The sequence below is a fragment of the Apis florea genome, unplaced genomic scaffold (assembly GCF_048593485.1).
Source record: "Apis florea isolate Af1SG1 unplaced genomic scaffold, ASM4859348v1 contig_3193_pilon, whole genome shotgun sequence".
NCBI lineage: Eukaryota > Metazoa > Arthropoda > Insecta > Hymenoptera > Apidae > Apis > Apis florea.
In genome coordinates, this window is record NW_028256721.1 from 225,978 (window position 1) to 247,715 (window position 21,738).

General features: G+C 30.4%; 2 protein-coding genes and 1 long non-coding RNA gene across 4 annotated transcripts in view; 1 reads left to right on the top strand and 2 right to left on the bottom strand.

The window, feature by feature from the left end:
- LOC100864512 (uncharacterized) overlaps positions 1–21,738 on the bottom strand; it is a 64,240-nt gene that overhangs the window by 13,177 nt on the left and 29,325 nt on the right. The gene's annotated exons all lie outside the window — the stretch shown is intronic.
- Positions 10,084–20,308, bottom strand: Pits (Protein interacting with Ttk69 and Sin3A). The gene is made up of 5 exons (XM_003691570.4): positions 18,909–20,308; positions 12,392–12,543; positions 11,912–12,098; positions 11,399–11,643; positions 10,084–11,309 (listed from the first exon to the last, which is right to left on the bottom strand). The coding sequence occupies exons 1-5, from the start codon at positions 19,618–19,620 to the stop codon at positions 11,169–11,171; spliced, it is 1,437 nt and encodes a 478-aa protein (XP_003691618.1). The 5' UTR covers positions 19,621–20,308; the 3' UTR covers positions 10,084–11,168.
- LOC147657297 (uncharacterized) lies at positions 15,008–15,821 on the top strand. Its single transcript, XR_015292675.1, has 2 exons — positions 15,008–15,392; positions 15,484–15,821. It is a non-coding gene; the product is annotated as an uncharacterized LOC147657297 (long non-coding RNA).

A 21,738-nucleotide genomic window follows, 5' to 3' on the forward strand; every position in this document is an offset into this window, starting at 1 on the left:
ATCGATCACAAGTTAAACGAAAAATAACTATTTCGATATAAAAGAAAACATTGAAGGATAATTTATTTGCTTTAATTAATAAAAAGACTTTTTAAAAACTTTTTAAAAACAGATTTTTATAAATGTTATTATATATTATATTGGACACGTTGTAGATATCTTTAAATTTAAAGTAAAAATCTTCAAGGATTGGAGAGAAGACACGAGAAAGTTTGCAATTTTAATCATTTTTCTTTAATGAAAAAAATAAAGGAGAGAAAAAAAAAAATTCCTAAAAAAGATTTTCTATTCTCAAAGTAAGTACTTACACGCGCATGAAACTGGATGTAGACAATGGGATGTAGTGTGGGAAGTGCTTTGTTTCGTAGAGAACAGCATGAATGAAACTGCTTAACTATTTAAATGTCTCAAAATAGAGTTTGGAAAAGTAAAAAAAATAATAACTTTAAGAGAATTGCAATTGTATCCTTTAATAATGCTTTAAAACTAAGGATTGTAATGATCCAAAAATTTCAAATTCAATTAAATTGATATCTGAAAAAATTTATTATGAAGTAAATCGATTTATACCAAGATATATAATGAATTATATTAAATTTAAATAAGATTTGATTTAAATCGTAAAATATTATTTAAATTTAAATTTATTCATAATATTTATATTTATCATGAAAATAAAACTAAAAATACGAGAGAAAAAATACACGATACAACATATTCATTTTTCGTAACGTTATACAATTTTCACGTAAAATATGCAAAACATATGTGGAAAATACGTATTTGGATAAAAATTCATAGTCTAATAATAACACATGAGACTAATATTTTCTTCACCAGTTGTAATAATTCTAGTGTAATGAAAAATGATCGCAATACTTTTCTTTTTTTTCGCTCGCACCCTGTATAAGATAGAATTCTGATAATCTGATATCCAATGGCACGTATACGGCCATAATAGTATCCTACGTCATTCGATAACATCAATAATCAATTAAGGGTGCTTCAACCCCGCTACGCTTTTCGAATTTATTATTACCATACTGGGGTGAAACGGAAAAATTAAGTTTTTTATGTTTATTTCTAATAATAAGTGGAAAGAAATACGATCGAAAAGACGATTGAATAGTCGAAAGTTTGATCCAAAAGCAAAATTAAAAATTGATTATTTTTAAAATTAATCTAATTTATATATATCCATTTATTTTTATACAAAGCATATCATAAAAATAAAGTGTGACAAAAATACAATTACAGAAACCGAAATTTTTTATATTGATCATAATTATTTTTAAAATCTTTTTTCTTTATTTTTAGACTTTTTTACACTTCTTATAGTCCGATAATTATTAATTAATTATACAATTACAGTTTTTTTTTGTAAAAATTATTAAACATACTTTTAAATATAAAAATAATTAATTCTATATATATATATTTATATTATTTCTAAAAAATATATAATCTAAAAGAATAGCAGAAAAATTAAAAGAAATATTTAGAAACATTTTTTAATAACATTTTTTTCCTTCGAAGAAGGCATTTGCATTCTATTTTTCTAAGGGAAATTTAAATAAATATCGTATAGTTAAATTGAAATATTAAATTAAAAATAAATTTCATTTTAAAACTAACTATCGTTTGATGTTGGAAGTCAGAAGATAACGATATATTTATTACAATTTCAGTTATATCGAAAATCTTGAATTGTTGAATCATAAATTTTCATTAAATTCTTCTTTTAAATTATACAATGTAAAAAATTAAGAAAAGAGGAAAACATTTCATCCTCGAAATATTTACGAACAAAAATGATCGATTAAATTATCACATCACGAGTGATTTATCCGACTGTTCTTACTTTTCTTATCCTTTGATCGTTCCATTTACGCTCGTTTAATAAATCCTTCAATCAAACTAACTTGCATCAGTTCGATCACCACACATCCATATCAAACAAATTTAATTGCTCTCAATGATCAATCATGCGACTAGATTAATAACTAATAACACATAGTGATTAGACACAAGCAATGTCACGTATCTATTATTAAACAAATATCCCTTGCCTTGTAGTACTGAATTTCCTTTTTTATCTTCTATATCGATTCATTGTCAATATTTATCTCTTGCTAGAAGAATAAGAAAAACAAAAAAAGAACATGTGTATCATATAATTTTCTTTCAATCGAATAAATAGTTGTTATAATTCTTTCCAACAAAAAAAAAAAAAAAGAAAGAAAAGAAAGAAGAAGAAAAAATCGAAATTGAGATAATAATTGGGAAGAGAAATCGCGAGAGAAAATTGGAGGCAAAGATTACGGCAGGAAGAATGAACGAAATTAAAATTGAAAGTAGTGGCGAGTAAATTGATCTAACTTTTAATCAGTGTCCTCGTACCGTGCACGGGTTCGAGCTTAATCGCGATACACGCGGACCATGCATGCATAATTAACGAGCAGAATAAGGGAGAATTCACCAGGATGGAAAAATCCGCGTCCACTGGTGAAAAGTTGCAGCGACCGATCGATTCGAGCCGCCATTCACGCAGCCGCGTTTTCCTCTCGTTTTTCTTTTTTTTTTTTTTCCTTTTTTCATTTGTTTCTTTTTCCCCATCTTTTTCGCGAATTTATTTATTTTTTTTTTTTTTTCGTTATTACGATAGAAGCATACAAAAAATTCGGCATACGATGCTAGTTCGAAGTTATTTTTTTGGATTGAAACTTTTTATATTGGTATTTTCGTTTAAAAATAAATTGCAATTTTTTAAAGCTTCTAATATTCTAAGATATTGAATAAATATTGATTAGTAATATATATATGTAAGAATTTATTTCAAGCATAATTTTAAATGCGTTCTAGTATAATTTTAATTGAAAAATCTTTTTGGTCGTGCAATAATTTTTTTCCGGAGAAGAAGAATTGAGGTAAAAAAAAAAAAAGAAAAAAATTCAATAACTAGATTATTAATGAATATTGATTTTTGTTATTAAAGAGCTAAATGTTTTATGATGTGAACGAAAGTTTACACCTAATTTAAAGGGTAATTTGATGAACTTATTGTTAAAAATATATCCTTGAAGCTTAATCAGTAAAAGGATATTGTTAATGAAAGTTACTAAATCTGGTTGCCTTTGATGTATTTGTTCCCCTAAATGAAAAAAGAATCTTATTTCTGAAGATATTAATTACAGATCCATGACTTTCCCCTCCATTTATTTTAAAAAGTTTCTAAATAAGGTGTAAAAATTAAATTGCCTTATAAAAATATAACTGATTGATTTTCAAAAACGAAATAACATTCATATAAAATATTTAAATTTTGCGTAGCTTCATATTAATTTTTGATTAATTAACATATTATAATTAATTAATATTAATTTTTTTATTTTCTTTTACATACACAACATATACTATTAAATATGTACATACGTATAATACAATTTTTACTTTACAATTCTTATATACACATAACACATACTATCATACTTATTACATATTTATATTAAACAATTGATATTAAAATTTTAATCTGACCTGAAACTTAACCCGTGCAATTCATTGGATGGAATTTTGATAACAAAGGTATTTAAAAACCTTCTAGATTATCGACAACAATGATAATTAAATAAAGAAAATTAAATAAATTTAAATCTACTGGAGTAGATTATTTTTAACCCAATCGTGAGTTCAAGATCCTTGAGTTCAAGGTTAGCATTCTCCAAGGCAAAAAACTTGCATACGAAATACAATGAACTCATTTACATTTCAGAATAAAGTCACAAATTCAATAATGATTAATAAATCGAATATCTTTCCCTTCTTTCATCTCTTTTTCATCTTTTTTTCTCAGCCTCGATTTCCCGATTTGACTCATAAGTCAAAGTTCATAATGCTAATAGCAATTCAAGATAACCAACTTTTAAGAGAAGATAATAAGAGTTCCACGATTCTCATAAATCAAAAGTTTTCCCGTAAAATTACAGCGCAGATAAATAATGAATAATAATATTGGGCCAACAATACGTGAACAAGCCCATTGGATTGATGATTATTCTCACGTCGATATTTTACTAAAACCCACCAATATCATATGGCGTGCGATTATGTGTATAAAAAAATTAACACTTCATTGCGCACATCTCTCGATAAGAGTTGACACGTAGCATTGTGTACGTAAAGAGGTCATGGCTTCGAACGTGTGTTAAAATGACACGTGGACACATGGATTTAGAAATATGAAAGTTGAAATATCGATATATTCTTAAACGTATCAATGAAAATTAATTTGATTGTAATAAATATATAACTCGTTTCAGAATAAAAATCCAAGTACCATATTTAATTGATGCAAGAATTTTAATCCTAGGTTAAAACGTAATCTGATTAATGATCAGAGATTCTGATTAATATAAAATTATAAGAAAAATAATCAAAGTTATAATTAATGATCATGATTGAATAATTTTGATTGTAACCTCACCATTCATTTATTTATAATACCGGAACTTTCTTTTTGTTTGAATATTTATTTGATAATCTGTGCCTTTGATACATTGATTTATAATCGTTGCGTCTAAAGAATAATCTTTCAAAAGAGTTGAAGATATGTTACATAAAAAGACAATTTTTCTTCATCAATTAATTGATGAGAACATTTCATTTTTATATAATACGAAATATAATATTTGTAAAGTTTGGTATTTCCAAAACTCAAAAAACGATCAACCAAAACCGAATAAAAAAATAGTAAAAATTTCCCAATTATCGATGACTTGTATTGTAGATATAATCAATCATCATTGACCACGGCACTCAACGTATTAACTATACTCGTGCACGCGGTGTCTATCCTCTTTAAAATGCGTGTACGGGTTCTCTCTTTGCGCAGACAGTGAAGCGTGGCTGGCATTCAAGCCGTCTGGAAGAGACAGATCAATATGCTGCTTTTACCGCTTTCTTTCTATCTCTCTTCCTCCTGTCCCAATAGGGAGCCTCTTTCTCTCTTTTTGGCCCAGCTATCGCACCAGCTGAACATTGGCATTGATTTTCAAAGTTCAGCAAGTGTTGCTGCCTGCCTGCGAAACCTGCGGAGGGCCTCTCATCGACTGTTCTCTGTGACCGGGCTACAACGTTGCATGCACTTTTGACGGTGGAACCGATCAATACGCTCGATACCGCGTCAATTTTGCGCAGAGATCGTCCAATCGTGCCGGAACTTACGATTCCTCCGCTTCCTGCCGAGGGAAAGTGGCATATGACGCGGGACAAGGACTAAGTATTGTTGATTTTAAAAATTCCGATTTATATTTAATTAATCATGTTTGCTTTCGTTCTTTTGCCCTTTCGATTCAATCGTGTTTCTTAGAATTTCAATGAATTTTAGAAGTGAACTAATAACAGTTCAATTTTTACTGTTGCATAATTTTCTTCGTATAAATTGCAATCTTCTTTCAAATAAAAATTTATTAGTTCTATGCATCTCGTTGATTCTTTATATCATTCTTTGTAAAATCGAAAGATTGCCAAAATATTTTTACGATCATTCTGTAATAAAATGATCAGAAGCATGATATTTATGGAATTAGAAAACTTTTTAAATTCCGATTCGAATCAATATCTATTTGAACATACAAATTTTCAGGATTTCGATGCAATCCATTTCAATTCGATTTAATCCGAATTTAATTTCAGATATCCGAACGTTACTTTTAAATAATATTATACGTAAATACCAGTATTCCTAAAAGGCTAAAAAGGATATGTAATAATAAATATAACGCACAATTATTACACATCAACACATATATTTTGCTTTTGCATGTTGCATACATACGATAAACAGTACAGTGTTTACGCGTTCCTCGAGGTATGGTATACTAGAAAATTTCATTATTCACTACTACAATTGCTATTCGACGTATTATTTCGTTACTTCCGCTTTCCTGTATACTTCTGTTTGTGTAGCTATCATGAGAGATAAAATTGATACAAAAAAAAAAAAAAAAAAAAAAAAATCAATCAAACGGAATGAACACGGTACAGTTGAAAAACACACTCTGCTTGAAAAGATTCATACATATATATTTTTTTTCTTTTCTTCTTCTATTTTGTCTTGGGAACAAAGATTGCGCGTTCTTAGTGCTGCGTTTTCTTTTTAGAACAACGAAAATAGACAAATGTGTTTGATAAAAAATTAGATTCTCTTTTTTTTTTTTTTTTTTCTAGTCGTCAACAATGAAATTGGACAAACGTGAAATACGATACGCAAAAGGACGATTTTTAAACGCTATATAATTATCGAAGAATAATGTAACAGTCACTATTATCATATTGTTGCTTCAACGAAACATCGTTTCCTTTGTGCATTTCCAAATTCTCTCATCTGGACGACATTTTAAACAAGGAAATGAGTAAAATAAAATAAAATAAAATAAAAAGAAAGAAGAAAAGAGGGAAAATCTTTGCTATTATATTCGCTTAAAGGTATCAGCGCATACACACACATCCTGCCTGAGAGAAAAATAAACGCGTTTCTATCGATATTTTTCTCTTATTTCGTAAAACGTCGTCCAAAAATACTATTGGGAATTGAGCAAGCGTTTAAAAAAAACGATCGCGCACGAACAATACAAAATACAGCAAAACGGACAGTAAAAAGAGCAAAAACGATCGGCGTTCAGACGACCGAATTCGACGACCAATAGTACACGTTGTGTGTATCGATACGTCGAGAGGGCGAAGGCCCTCTTGAATAGCTCGCGACAAAATCGATTTTCAGCAATGTAAACGTGGGAAAAAAAAAAAAGGAAATCGCATCGGACAGAAAGAGAGTATACACGGTTCGCAAAATCGCGCGATACGAGAAGAAACGAACGAAATACAACAATAGGAGTTGTTTCTGCTTGAAGAACTTAACTTGGCAATTCTCTTCTTTTATATTATCTTTTTTTTTTTTTTTTTTTTTTTCGTTTTCTTTTATCCGCTTTCTCGTTTTCTCTTGTTTTCTATGAACTTATCCATATTATTTTTTTCAATGATGGATTAAATTGTAAATTTCCTTTTGATCGAGTGCCTCGATTCAACTTCGACATCGAAGGTAGGAATTATCTACCTCGGACTAAAAAATATCATGTACAGCCTCTGTAGTATTGCTACGATCAATTGTGCTCTTTTCAATCTCGGCCCTCTTTTTCTTTTTCTCGCGTTCTCTCGTTCTTTTTTATTTGCATTCTTCGTTTTTTTTTTTGTTTTCTTCTATTTTTTATTTTTTTTTATTTTTTTTTCTTTTTTTTTTTTCTATTAATCCTTTCATCACTCCCCTAGATATCGGATCATTTAACTTAACCCTCGTTGGGCGGTGCCTGGGCGGTACTTTTGGGCCCCCCGCGCATTGGGCTTTTAATCCTGTTCGATTAATAATATGATGAATAATAATTGTTTAATTTACAGTAATATAGAAAGCAAATATAATAAAAATTATTTAAAATGCAGATTATATATTGTTATATATTGTTATATAGGTCCAAATGTATCCAGCCAGTCGATCAAATTATCCGCCTTTCAAGGGTTAAATCTTACGTACACGTTTTCTTTAATAGAATTATTTTTATTTCCACTTATATGCGTTACACCATAATTATACGAAGTATAGTTGATGGAAGCATTATACAGTAGAATTTTATTTATCTGAACTTTCTACCAATTGAAATAAGATTTCGATTAATGCGAACTGATTAACTGAAATCCTACTAATTGTATTTATCCAAACGATGAATTTTTATTATTTGTAGATAAAAATTGTAGATAACAAGGAGAACCTGTTTTTATAAGTGAACTCCATGAATTTATATGAATTATTTGTCCATGTAACGTATACAGATAAATGGAATTCTTCTGCGGCAAAGTTAGAAATTAAAATGTTAACCTTGCTTTGATCTTTTTACACACTTATTTAAGCGAGCATAAGTCATTTACTGCTATAAAACCTTGGCAAAATATTGAAACATTGTCTTTAATTTGTATTTGATGATATCTATTAGTGATATAAAGCAATTAACATTGAATTAAAACTAACTTCAGCTTCTTGTATTTATATTGCATAAAGTAACTCTCTCTTAAGTGATAATCTATCATAACGACTGTTATGACTCAGTATCATAAGGCAAAATTGGTCACACCCAGAATTTCTGGAATATTAAATTGGACTCTGTATTTTCTATTTATAATTTTTATTTTAAATATTTCTAAAAAAAAAATGATAGCTTTTTCATTTACTTATGCTTTATAATAAATTTCTGGTATGAAAAGACAATCTAATAACTCCAAATGTTATATTAATTGTTTTTCAAACATCTAACTATACTTTCACTTATTTTCATAAAAAAGAAAAGCAATATAGTTGCCATTATTGCGAAATTATATGTAGATGCAGCATTGCAAAATTGTAATTTCTACATATATGTATTATTCTATATATATATTAAAAATAACATATTTGCAGAACCTGTTTTCTAAACTATATGTACAAAATTTTTTTTTAAACATACTATTAAAAAAGAAATAACTCTATGTTGACATTATACAATCCTGAGCAAAACTCGAACTTCGATTATTAACCCTCCATAACTTTTATTTATAAAAAAAAAAAAATATAATTAATCGATAGGTTTTTCATTTGAAATCTTGAAACCAATAAATGGTATAAACAAATTATTTAATATTATTATTGTAATATATTTATAAGATATAGTACAATATAGTAAGAAATATCTTATACGTAATACATAGTTACTGAATTCCAAATTACAAAACGTTATAGAGGATTAATACCTAAACAAATCTTATGATCTCATTACAACACTTCCATCAACTGTACTTAAATATTAGTACACATATTTCTTTCCGTATCACAAAAGTTACTTTGACTTATGTATATATATATATATATATATATATATATATATATATATATATATATATATACATAAATAAAAAAAGAACACTCTCAGTACTAAGGGTACAGTCACGAAAGGATTAATATCTCTTTCGCACCATGTCTCATCACTCAGCATTCTCTCACTCATTTTTGCATCAATTTTGCACTCCTACTTCGTTACAATAAGTTTGCTTACGCTAACGCAGATAGCCTCTACACACAGGCTGCTTCGATGGATTCTCGAATGAGTATCGAAGCAGCATGTGATTCGAAAAAAGAGCGCCGTTGACCAACAGAAACGATGAGTTCATCAAGTTCCACCGGAAATCAGAGTCTAACGATAGTACGAAGCGTCTTTGATTAGAATCTGAGCCACGCAAACGCGTGATCGTTTTGCAATTTTCGATCTCGCGCCATTTCGTCACTCTGTTCTTAGTCTATTGTGCCAATATCCATTTTGTACAAATATATACAAAAAGGAGTCATGCTCGTGTCCGAGAAATGCTCTTATTCGGAGCGGAGAAAACTCGTGATAAAAATTCTCGGACACCAGTTAGATACCAAGATATATATATGCTTGCTTACGTTTTTTTTCGGTTTCTCATTTCGTTTCTTTCCATCCCCCTTTTTTCCGCTTTGTTTCACTTTTCATTTCTTCATTTTTTATCGTTTTTTTTTTTTTTTTTTTTTACGTTTTTAGAGACAATAGCGAGTGTATGGTTCCTATTTGACGGGCGTCATCTTTTTCATCGGCAAAATGAAAAACCAAAAGGCCCTCTCACTTAAAGTCTAGCAAATAAACTAAAGGCGAAAGTGGACGTTACATAATCGGATACCGATTTTTTTTTTTTTTTATTATGAATGACTGGATAAGAACGATACCCACTCCTTCCTTTCCAAATCCTTCTCTCCTCTCTCGTAGTTTTTTTTTTTTTCAGATACCACCAGACAAATCTTACAAAAAGATTTCGTAAATTTTTGCAAACGAGAAAGAACGAAAAGAAAAAACAAAAACAAAATGCGCTCAAGTATTTTGTAAAATATTTTTGGATGTACGATTTTTTTTCGTTTATTTTATAATAATTCGAGAAGAAAGAAGAAAAAAAAAAGAAAAATAATTTAATAAGAATAACACGCAAAACGAATGTAAATTTTTCTTTTGTACATTTAAAAATGGTTATTCCTCTTTAGTCCATAAGTTTTATTAATAATGTGGTATGTACACATATACACAATGTACAGAAAACCCATACGCTGGGTCTACATATATCCGCCATGTTTTTTTTATGTTTCTATCATACAACGAGTGTGTGATAATAGTAGAAAGAGTATACAAATGAAAGATTAGAAAAGGACATCCGTCAGAGATTTTCTCGACGGATTTTAGAACACCGAAGCACGATACTTCCGACTCCGGTTAATCCGCGATCACGATATAGCGTGAATAAAAATAAAGTACAATACAACCGCCTAATTTTAATAGTATCATGTTATGTATTTTATGTGTACGTATATGTGTGTTTAGTAATTTGTGTATGTGTACGCAACAAATCATGTTTGTATGTGTATACATTGTGTGTACAGTGTATGTCCTTTGTATGTGTTGTACTTCAAAAAACGCGAAAATGTTCGCGACACAAGAAACAATAAAGAAAGGCGATCGAGCCTAAGTACAAACCCAAACCGGACACAAAATCTCTCCCGTGATTTCTTCTACTACGTTAATTCGAATATATTCGATAGAAATCACGTATCTTTTTTTTTTCTTTTTTTTTTTTATTTTTTATTTTTTTTTTTTTATTTTACTTCTTCGCGCATTAACCGTCCTATGATAATCCCATATATACACACGTATGCAGAACCGACGCCAGTATGTCAAAAAGTGCCAAAGACTTCTTCTCAAAACCAGTCAAAAAACAATTGATCGAACGAACGATTGATCGATCGAAACAGTCTGTTGTCTCGGTGAATAGAACGTTCAGCGAAATAAATCGCTGAAAAAAATCGTCCACTTTCCCCGACAACAACATCAACAACTTCGTTATTAATTCCAAATTTGCACCGACAACGTCTTTGGCTCGAATCGAATAATGTTGGCAATATCGCCGCCAACATTTATCACCTTTACCAAAAGTATTTTTTTGGTTAAACCTTCACGGTTCCACCATAATTAACCCTCGTCAAAGAGGGTGCAAAAATTGAGCCCCGTTTTAAAACAGTATGAGAATCTTTAAGTTTCTCTTTCTTTCTTTACTTTAAGCCCAGAACCGGTGGTATCGTCGCCCAAGATTGTGGCTATCTCGCCCTGCATAAACGCCCATGGCACTTGGCTGTTCGCCAGTGGACACTTCTCACCACTTGGGCAATAAACCTGAAATAATTAAAATTAACGGAAAATGTTATTATATTAAATAATAATCGTTCATCCCAAATACAAGATTATATTAGATGAAAATTCACCTCTGATCCAGCACCCTGTCTCTTTATGCTCTCTCGGCTACATGGGAAACAGAATTTGTGATGTGGTACGCTGGGACACTGAACGAAATGTGTGTCCTCGAGGCGTTCTTGACACAGGGTGCATTTTAATATTGGTGCTGAGACTTGTTCAGCTCCAGCAACTTGAGCAACTGCTCCCTCTGATGATGTTGTTACAGTCGTTGACGATACGTGCCTTGAACCGCTGGACCTCCTACCCGACGATGCTATAAATAATTAATATACATATAATTTAATTTAATATTTTTCTAATCATTTCATATACAATAATAACTTAATTTAATTGATTTTGTTGAATCATAAATATCACAATATTTTTAGTTAAATTTAAGTTAGACTATTCATTTTATATTATATAACTTAATAAAAATAAACTTAAAAATAAAAATAGAATGCAATTAATGTTCTTTTACCCACGACTTAACAATATTAATTGAGAATTATAGAAAAAGAAATAAATAAAAAGAAAATTACCTGAACTATTCGGGCTATGCTGCGACCCTCTGGAGGCACTGCGTTGTTGAGCGTTTGTAGCCGTAGTCGGTGGGCTTCTGCTAGTTGGACTTGGATTGTTTGGTGGTTGTGGCACTGATTCTGGTGATGCTAAATTATCAGCAACCGACATGAGCGCGGCCATTGGAGACGGGCCATTTGTTGTACCCTACAAAATTATTTTCAATTTTTATTTCAAATAAAAATTTATAATCCATAATTAATATAATTGTAAATATTGGATCTTTATAATCAATAACAATTTAATATTAATTATTTAATTTTAGAATATCTCAATGCCCTGCATTTAATATCATAACATTTGTTAAAATTTAATATTATAAAATTAAATAAATTCAAACAAACCTAAAATCTATTGTTAAGGTCCAATGATACGTTTAAATAATGAATTTTTGACTATTATCATTATAAATGTGTTCAGTAACATTTTAATTCGATTACCTGATGATGATTCGTCTGTGGATTATCGTTAGTGGTTTCTTGTGCTGGTGGTGGCGGTGGTGGAGGGCTAGTTCGTGGACGAAGAGGAGACCCTCCACCATTCGCTGCTACATTTGCTGGTGCTAATGGAATAGATGGACCGACATACGCTCCTGAAATTCGAACAAATCTTATCGCATTGCTATCGTTATTATAATTTTTGTTTATTATACATCATTAACGTGATCAACTGATTTCCAATTGTCAAAAATTCAATATTACTCGAAATAATAATCAATAAGTATTAGATAGGAACAAAAAGAATTCCAACGATTCATTGAAAGACAGAAATAGATATTCTTTCCTCTCTTCATGATGACGTCGTCCGATTATGCTAATTGCAATGAATGTACTTTTCTCATTCATTCATTGCATCGAGGGCAGACAGACTTCGTTTCCTTATAAATAAATAGACAATAATGACAATTCGATTAATTTCCAAACATTTAGAATCGAATGAAAAGACAACTATTTCCCGTTAAAAACCACATAGTCAAAAAACCGACGTAACGTTTATGTTTTTAACATTCAACATAGTATTACATTGTAACGCATAACAGTAGCCATACAAACTATACCTGTTCATTCTTGTTACGACGTAACCTATGATGAATGTTAAAAAGAAGTATAAAGACGAATATATTTCTTTCTTTGAACTCGTTTTATTTCAGCTTTAAGTTGGGTTAGTTAAACGTTATCATAAAATTGATATTCTACAAGAGATCGCTAACTGAACGAGACATACAAGACATGCCATCTGTGTCACCAGCTGTGTACGAAGTTTTCGTGAGTTATTTGTTTGAGCGCGCGACCATTGCTATACACGAATATTGAGTGTCTCAATATTAGTGTAATGTATAATGTATTGGTATAATGTACTCACAGAAGAATTGCGAAGTTACACATTTTGATATTGTTTACGAATTATTTATATATTATTTCAGGTCACTTTCAACGATAAAATCATTAATATGCGACGCACGTGTTACTCGTAAACATTTATTTACTGTAAAGATTCAATTGTACGATATACTACATGATATCACAATATTATATATATAGTGGCTGGCCTTCGAATTTTCGATATGTTGGTTAAAGATAATACAAAAAATTTTGAACTTTCATGAAATATATTTTAATTGATTTCAATCATAATTTAATTGCAATTAACAATATTGTATAGAATAAAAATATAATAATTTGGAATTTTAATGAAATATTGAAATCGATTATAATATTCATAAATAAAATAAATAAAAAATCATTATGAAACATCATATAATATTACAATGTTACATTGCTAATTTTTTTAAATTTCATATTCATTAACACAAAAATATTAGCATTAAATAGCATTAAATAGTATTTCATTGACAATATGATATATATATATCGCTTTGTCTAATAGTTGTCTAAACGTTCTTTTAATTAATCTATTAAACATTAATCTTTCAAATAAGATAAATATTGAACGCTTTTTTGGACTATCAATCGAAACTGATTTTTAATTGAAATTGAAATTTCAAAATTAGCTTAAAAAACAAATTCCATGTATATATATGTAATATATATATTAAAATTTTTTCAAACACTATCGATTTCTATATTTAAGATTCATACGACATATGGAATACTTGAAGGATTAGAAAATGTCAATAAATAAGAGAAAAATATTCTGTCATATTTATTTCATTTAATAATGTTTCTATTTATTAACTTCATTGAACATTATTAAATAGAAGTTAATAAAATAAAAAAATAATAAAATTAATAAACAATAATCCTTTTTATTTGTCAAATTAAAAAGTTCGTGGAAATAATATTAATAATTTTTATATGCAAATAATATCGATTTTTCATAAATAATTTATCAAAATAGAGAGTAAAAAATATAAAATAAATTATTTATTTAATCACATTGAATATTCATATTTAAGAATGGTAAACTTCCACAAGCAGATTTACAAATCGTGACAATACTCTATCATTTCATGTTATCAGTTATATACTATATACAATGAAATTTATAATATGTTCTTTTTCAATGATCACATATATCATTATTTTTCTCGGCGCAATATTTGTATGTTTTCAAATTCACATATGAAGAAACGCATGCCACTGGCATGAACAGATAAGTGAATCGATATTAAGAAAAAAGTATCGTTTCGTCACGTTCTATGAAGGACCGTGACACGCGATATCTTTGTCAAGTATATCCATGACAAGCTTGTGTATTTCAATGCAACGCAGCATCCGCACGTATCTGTCCCCACTACAAATAACCAACTATACAAATCATCGAGGTCTCGAGTAAAGTGTGGTCTACCATCGAGAAGATGTGTGACCGGTACTTTTCCGTGACGACTTTGATAAAGCGAAAACCGTTGCCACTCTCTATCTTTTCAATCATACACGAAGAAACGTAACAGCAACTCTGCCATACCGAAAGAAATGAAGGAAAATGACAAGTTGAAGAGAAGCTGACGAAGCAAGAGAAGCAAGAGACCGAAGGAAAAGAAAACGCATGCGCAGTTTTGTAACAGACATCGCATCACGCATGTAGGCGGTCGGCTTAGTCATACTCTGCGCTTTGTATAACGTTGTTAACCGGTCGGCTATAGTGGCCTTGTTTCGAAAGTATGACCCTCCCAACGCGTCGTTGACGCCGTCAACGCGCACATTTACGGTTGACGTCTCTCTACATAGTGATCCGAAATGTTTAGGTTACATTTCTTACTAACTTAAAGCTAACCTTGGTAAATTATTCATAACACGAGGAAACATATTTAACTTGTAAATAATCTAAATATTGACGACATTTATCACTTAGACAAAGATATATTCTACGTCGTATTCTATTTTGCGACGAAAGTCGAATAATCGAAAACAAAATCGCTCTTTTAATACTTTATATGAATAGTAACAGTAAAACTAATATAAATATACATAAAGATAGAAGGTTTTTATCGATATATAATATTCTTTACTTAGTATAGTCTCTCTCTATGAGAGTAAAGTTTTTCATGTATTTTGCAACGTCTTGTATGCAGCACGATGCGAAGAGAAGAGAGACGAACGTACATGCGAACACGATACTTGCCCAGTGACGTAGGACGAAGCCAATGTATACATGCTCTGTACGCGATCGATCGAGCATAGTCGAGAACTCACGAACTGTGGCGATCATTGCGAAACATGATTCAGGTTTACTGTTCTCGTTTACTCAGTTACTACAGTTGCTGATAGGCCATTATTTCTCATCCATCTCTTTCGTATGCAAGTATATATGATTATATATATATTTGATTCTTTGAATAAAAAAAATTAATAAATATTTTTTGCAATTTATAATATATCAAAAATTGATATTATTTTAAAAAATAATCAATGATAAAAATATTAGAACATATTAAATTAAAATTTTTAATTATTTTTTATTTAAATTATATGTACATATTTTTTTATTAAATTTATATAGAAAATATTAGCGTTTAAGGAACAGGAAAGTATTTTAAATTTCTTTATTAAACAAAATAACAGTGCTTAATATTGCTTAACAGTCTGAGAGTGACGAGAGAAAATAAAACGTGCACACAGAGTAAAATGAGCAATAAATTTAAGTAGCAAGAGAGGGAAAATATCACATGAGCGGTCAGATAATTGTACGTAGAATTATATTGTCCCGACTGTTTTAATACGATAAGGATAAACAAAGATGATATTATAATGTTTGCTACTATATGTTTATGAAAATAAATATATATTACTTATTATATTACTTAAAATTATAAAAAAAATATGCACAAATTTAAATATAACAAATAACAAACTTAACTAAAAATAAATTTTAAAAATTCCAACTTAACTAAACAAATTAATAGCAATTTAATCTAACCTGTTTCTATTATTAAGAAAATAAAATCTTCTTATCAACATACATATTAAAATAATGAAATGAAAAATTTTTTATTCTATACAAATTTTCTCGAAAATTCATATTTATTTCCAGACTCTACTATTTGCCAGCGGTAATCTATTTTTATCAAAACATACGTACGCAAACAGGAATTCTATATTTCCGTTGAAAACGATATCACTAAGAATAAAAAAAGATGAGACAAAAAGAAACAGAATTAAGTCAAAATATCATTTTGATTATTGTTCCATGTAGAAAAAATTTCTTAGCCACAATCCAAATGTATTTACAGCTATCATCAACAGTTAACCAGACCTCCATGTTTCATTATAACATCTATCTTTTATATATATATATATATCTTAAAAGCACAATTTACGACGTATTTTCCGTTTTCTAGCGTATCTGATTCCGTTCATCCAATTTGATTCCGTTTACCTAATTCAAGTATTCCACGCGATCATTTTATATAAAACAGCTTTTAATAATTTTAAATTTTTCCAAAATGATTTATATAATTTATCAATTAATCATTTTATTTGAAAATAAATGATAACTATTAAGCCTCGTAATCGAAAAATATTGAAATTAGATAAAATCATTGACATTGTCCCGTTATTTTATCAAATCTTTAATTCAGATATGCTTGAATATTTTTATAATATTTAAACAACTTTTTTTTATACTTAACATGCAAGAAATAAATATTATTAAAAATATTTTAAAAAAATAAATGTTATTTGAAAAAAATGATTAATATAAATTCAAAATCTTAAATTTTCAAAATATAAATGTATTGTAAGAATATAATTATTTTTACAAAAATTGGAAAATTATTTATTTTAATATAAGTTTTATTAAAATATCTTTAAAAATATTTTTATGTAAATATTAATTTGATTATAAAAAATCAATAAATAAAATCAATTAACATAATAATCTAAAAATTTCAATAGATAACAATTGGAACGCTACTTTTCTTAATTATATCACGAAAAATTTAAGAGATATTCGAAATATACTTTTTCATGATTTAAACAATAATAAATCACGATCGTTTCTCGGAATGGTGAATATGATGCTAAATTTTTGTTCCGCGAAAAGAAACAGTCAAAATTTTCCAGGAAATATTTATAGCGAGAAGCGAAACGGTAGGACAGATGGCCAACCCGCAGTCATTGCAGCGAACCACCACTCGATAACCGTAAACACACGCGCGTTAAGGTCGAATTAGAAAGTGGCCAGTGTCGAAATAACGGTCGATGACCAAGGTCACCCCGACTGTACGTACTGTACATATATGTACAGGCGCAGCAAACGCGAATCTCAACTCGAGTATCGTCAACTCGTCTCGTCAATGAGCTACGTACAACGGAAAGAAAAAAGAAGATACTAGATAAAAAGAAGACTACGCTACAGTTACGTTTACGATGCAGTCGTGAAAAAAAGAAAATATATTACGTACAAATAGAAAAGTTTTCAAAAGTATTGAAATAATATTGAAATAATATGAACGTAGTATTTCAATTAATAAAAAAAAAATTTTTTGTAAAAATTATGCTTTTTATGTACTGTTTGAAAATATATATAAATAACAGGTACTTTAGAATATGAAATTTACATAGTTTAAAAAGAAAAACACCTTATACTTTTGTAATCTGTTTTTCTTTTTAAAGGGATTGCTTATCTGATTGATTACAAACTAGCAATGAAATTATATTTGTAAAATATTTGCAATGGTTGATGAGATTTGTATTGAGCAACAACGAACTCATTCATTGTATCTAAATATACTGAGTGACGTCATTCGATTGGACGTCACGGCACGGTACGGCACGGCAACTCGGTGTATCTTTTGGTCGTCTCATCACGTGCTCAACGTACGTCTCCTTTATACGCGTTTGGACGACTGCCGTTCGTCCAGAATGAAGGAGGAACTGGTTGAAAGAAACGAAGAGGGAACTCGAAGCATTCACTCGGAACCGCAAGCAATGAGTGATTGTGATATGGTAGAAAGAAAGAGAGAAGAAAGATGTAATTTTCTTTTACTGTGCGCGATGATTCCTCGAAGCCCAAAGGCTGAATTTTAACTCATGCACGCGGCTCTTTTCTCGTGCCAGATGGCCACGCGAACGACTAAACGTTTTCCTATTTTTACTACCAGCCGATAAGAACATGCAAAGAAAACCATCTGGTTCAAAATGGAAGAAAGTAAAATACTTTAATTATAAGGCGATATGATCGATAAAATATATATATTTCAATTATAAATAATAGTTTAATATTATAATAGGATATTAGAATGATTCGGAATGAGATCGGAAAAAATATCTAAATTATCTTCCAAACTATTTAACTTTTTGCAAGATAATATTTTACTTATAATCTTATAAAAAGATAATATGAAAAAATAATTTTATAAATATATCTATAAATACATCTATAGATAATTTTAGGTTAAAATCAAAAATAATGAAAAGATTAACAAATTTAAAATGGAATATTCATAAGTTATTCACAATACAAATATCCACATTGTGCTATCTGCGTATAACTCACCATTGGCCTTGAATGAAGTGGCGGTCTCAAAGCTGGGTGCTCTCACAGGATGTTTCTCCTTGCTTCTATCTTGTACATAACTGACGGCAAGACTTACAGCTGGCAAGGAATCACCTCTAGTCAATGGTGGCCTGACCGAATGCTGTTCTTCCAACGAAAGTCTCTTTTCAGCATGCTCATCCTCATCGATTGTAGAAATACTTCGTTTGAGTTGTGCGATACCTCTGTTGTGGCTAAGATTCACGTGATGCGCCACTGCAGCTAGGTGGGCGTTTGGGATTCTTACGTTATTACTCCTCATGCCATTCGCAATCTCATGAGTTTCCTCGTGTTGCCGAGAAATTTGCTGTCTTGATGTACCTGAGTTAAATTCGGTAATGGAGTTTCGATGATGAAGCTGCGAATAACTAGCAATATTGTGATGCCTTGAATGGTTTTGACCAGTATTCTGTATCGGTAGAACGTCCAAATTAGCACCTCCATTGTGTTCAGTATGTCCGGATGTTCTATAAGCTTTTGATGTAGAAGATCTAGCTTCATGGAAACCGTGTGCTTTTTTCATTTGCTTAGCCGATTCCAATACTGCATCTATTCTATCGGCACCTTCATAATTCACACAACCACGGCACACGGGTTCCGAAAATTCCGTGATCATTGCCCAGGGCATTCTAGGCAGATCGCACAAGTAGCACTGCGTTCTCTTCCCCATCATTTTGGTCGATTTCTTCGTCCACGAATATTCCGCCGAGTCGTCGTCGTTGTCACAACGTACTAACGTATCACTCACATCCACTTTTTCACGTCTATTATTCTGTTTCTGTATATCCTTTATGCACTTTTTGGATGCACGATAACGGTTTTATAGCATATTTATTATGAGAGACTGTGCTAGTCTCCGAAAAATAAACACCACGTAAAATCAATTTCACTCTCGAAAAAATCACTCAATATATTCCCATTATATTCCCGTCTTCCACGTTTCCTTTCCACTTTGTATCGTAACTAATGGATTGTATCGTAACGCCACGAAAAATGATGTTCAAAAGTTTGAAAATATTGAGCATCGAAATTTTAGCAAACGCGTATTACTAGCGCTCGAAGTGAGCGACGCGCCGTAAAGGCGGAGCAAAGAAAAAGAAGAACACGTTACTCGGACGCCAGATATTTTTACCACACTTATTCTAGCAATAAACGTTTATCGAAAACTGACTAACGACTAAGCGTCATTAATACTGATGCACAGATGTACGCTGCTGATACGTATACAAGAGAAACCGTATTCTAGGTTGAACACGAGACACGAAATAATGGTATGCGCGCGACACGACGACGTGCATTCGCTCGCTTGCTTGCCGTACGAGGAGACGAACGGAGACGAACGCTCGAGAATGCGGCGGTAAAGCGGAGCTACGGGTGTCGCTCTCTTCCCCCTCGCCGATCCTTCCCTTTTCCTTGCCCCGCTTTACCTTCCACTATTCGACAACGCGACGACGACGACACAACGACGGCTACGACGCGCTCCGCCAATCGGGCGTTGTGGCGTCATGGTGCATGACGTCATAATCGCAAAGCTGCGCATGCGCATAGATGTTTGCCCTAGGGGGACACGTAGTCAGCGACCGGGACTTGAGCGCGAACACACTGATCGAGTGAATAAGAGAAAAAGAGAGGGGAAAAGAGTTGAGAAAAAAGATGACGATAATACGCGCGCGCACTCGTTCCATACCCACTCTTCGCAACGAGAGGTCCACTTTACACTCGAGAAAATGCTGTTAACGAACTACTCTTCAGTTTTACTGAATATAGATAAAATCTTATAATTTATTAGGAAGTTAAACTGACGATTATTCAATTGACTGAATATCTAATACAGATTATTTTTGTTTCTCTTTTTAATTTAATTATGTTAACAATATAATTCTCGATAGAATATATGCACGTAGAAAAATTGAAAAATTGGCTCCACCCATTCTAATCTGCATATGATATCTCAAATTTTAGTTGACTTCGAATTAAAATGGGGCTTAGTAAGAAATATGATTGTATTTATTTAAGAGACTATGAACAGAAATCTAAAATCGGATTACGCTCTAGTTGTATTCAATGTTTATTAATATACTTAATTGACGAGAATAATGAACGAAGATATAAAATAATATATAAATATATATCAATGCTGGTATACAACTTACTATGTACTATCTTAATGTATACAATTTTAAGCATTTTGCTATATATTTGCTATATTTATAATTTAGCATTACATTACAATTATGTAACAATTAAAATTTAGAAATATTTATTTTATTTTATATTATATAAATTATTAGAAATAAAAAACTTTACTAATTCTTTCAATCTAACTTACTTATTTTCAAAGTTTTTTCACGAAATATAAAAAGTTTTATTTTTTCAATTTATAATTATTATATTAATTTTTTACATAACGAATGTAAAAAATTTTATTCGAAAACAATTATTGTATACGATTTCATATATAATTCTCGAAATGATTCTTTCATTTTTTTCATGACAATCTTAATAGCATCAATTTAATCTTCTTTTATCTTAATTGCTGTTCTCTGTTGATTAATGACTTTGATTCAATGAGACATGTGTAAAGTGCAATCTTAGAATGTGCTCAAACGAAATTATTTAAACCAAATGACAATGGCTATTCTTACTATAATATGAACCCGGTGATCACATAGTGGCATGCCGTTTTATCAGGTTTTCTGTCTGATAAGGAAATAGCGATAACAGGAGGCTTGGCATTCAGAATATATGCATAGATAATTTAGTTATTGATTGCATTGTTATTGTTCAACAA

Bases quoted from the DNA above. Each gene is read 5' to 3' on its own strand.
- Pits (XM_003691570.4), bottom strand. From the start codon at position 19,620: ATGATGGGGAAGAGAACGCAGTGCTACTTGTGCGATCTGCCTAGAATG. The intron at 12,544-18,908 runs GTGAGTTATACG...TTCGAATTTCAG, and splicing joins CACTTCATTCAAGGCCAATG to GAGCGTATGTCGGTCCATCT. The intron at 11,644-11,911 runs GTAATTTTCTTT...AATTATTTATAG, and splicing joins GCATAGCCCGAATAGTTCAG to CATCGTCGGGTAGGAGGTCC.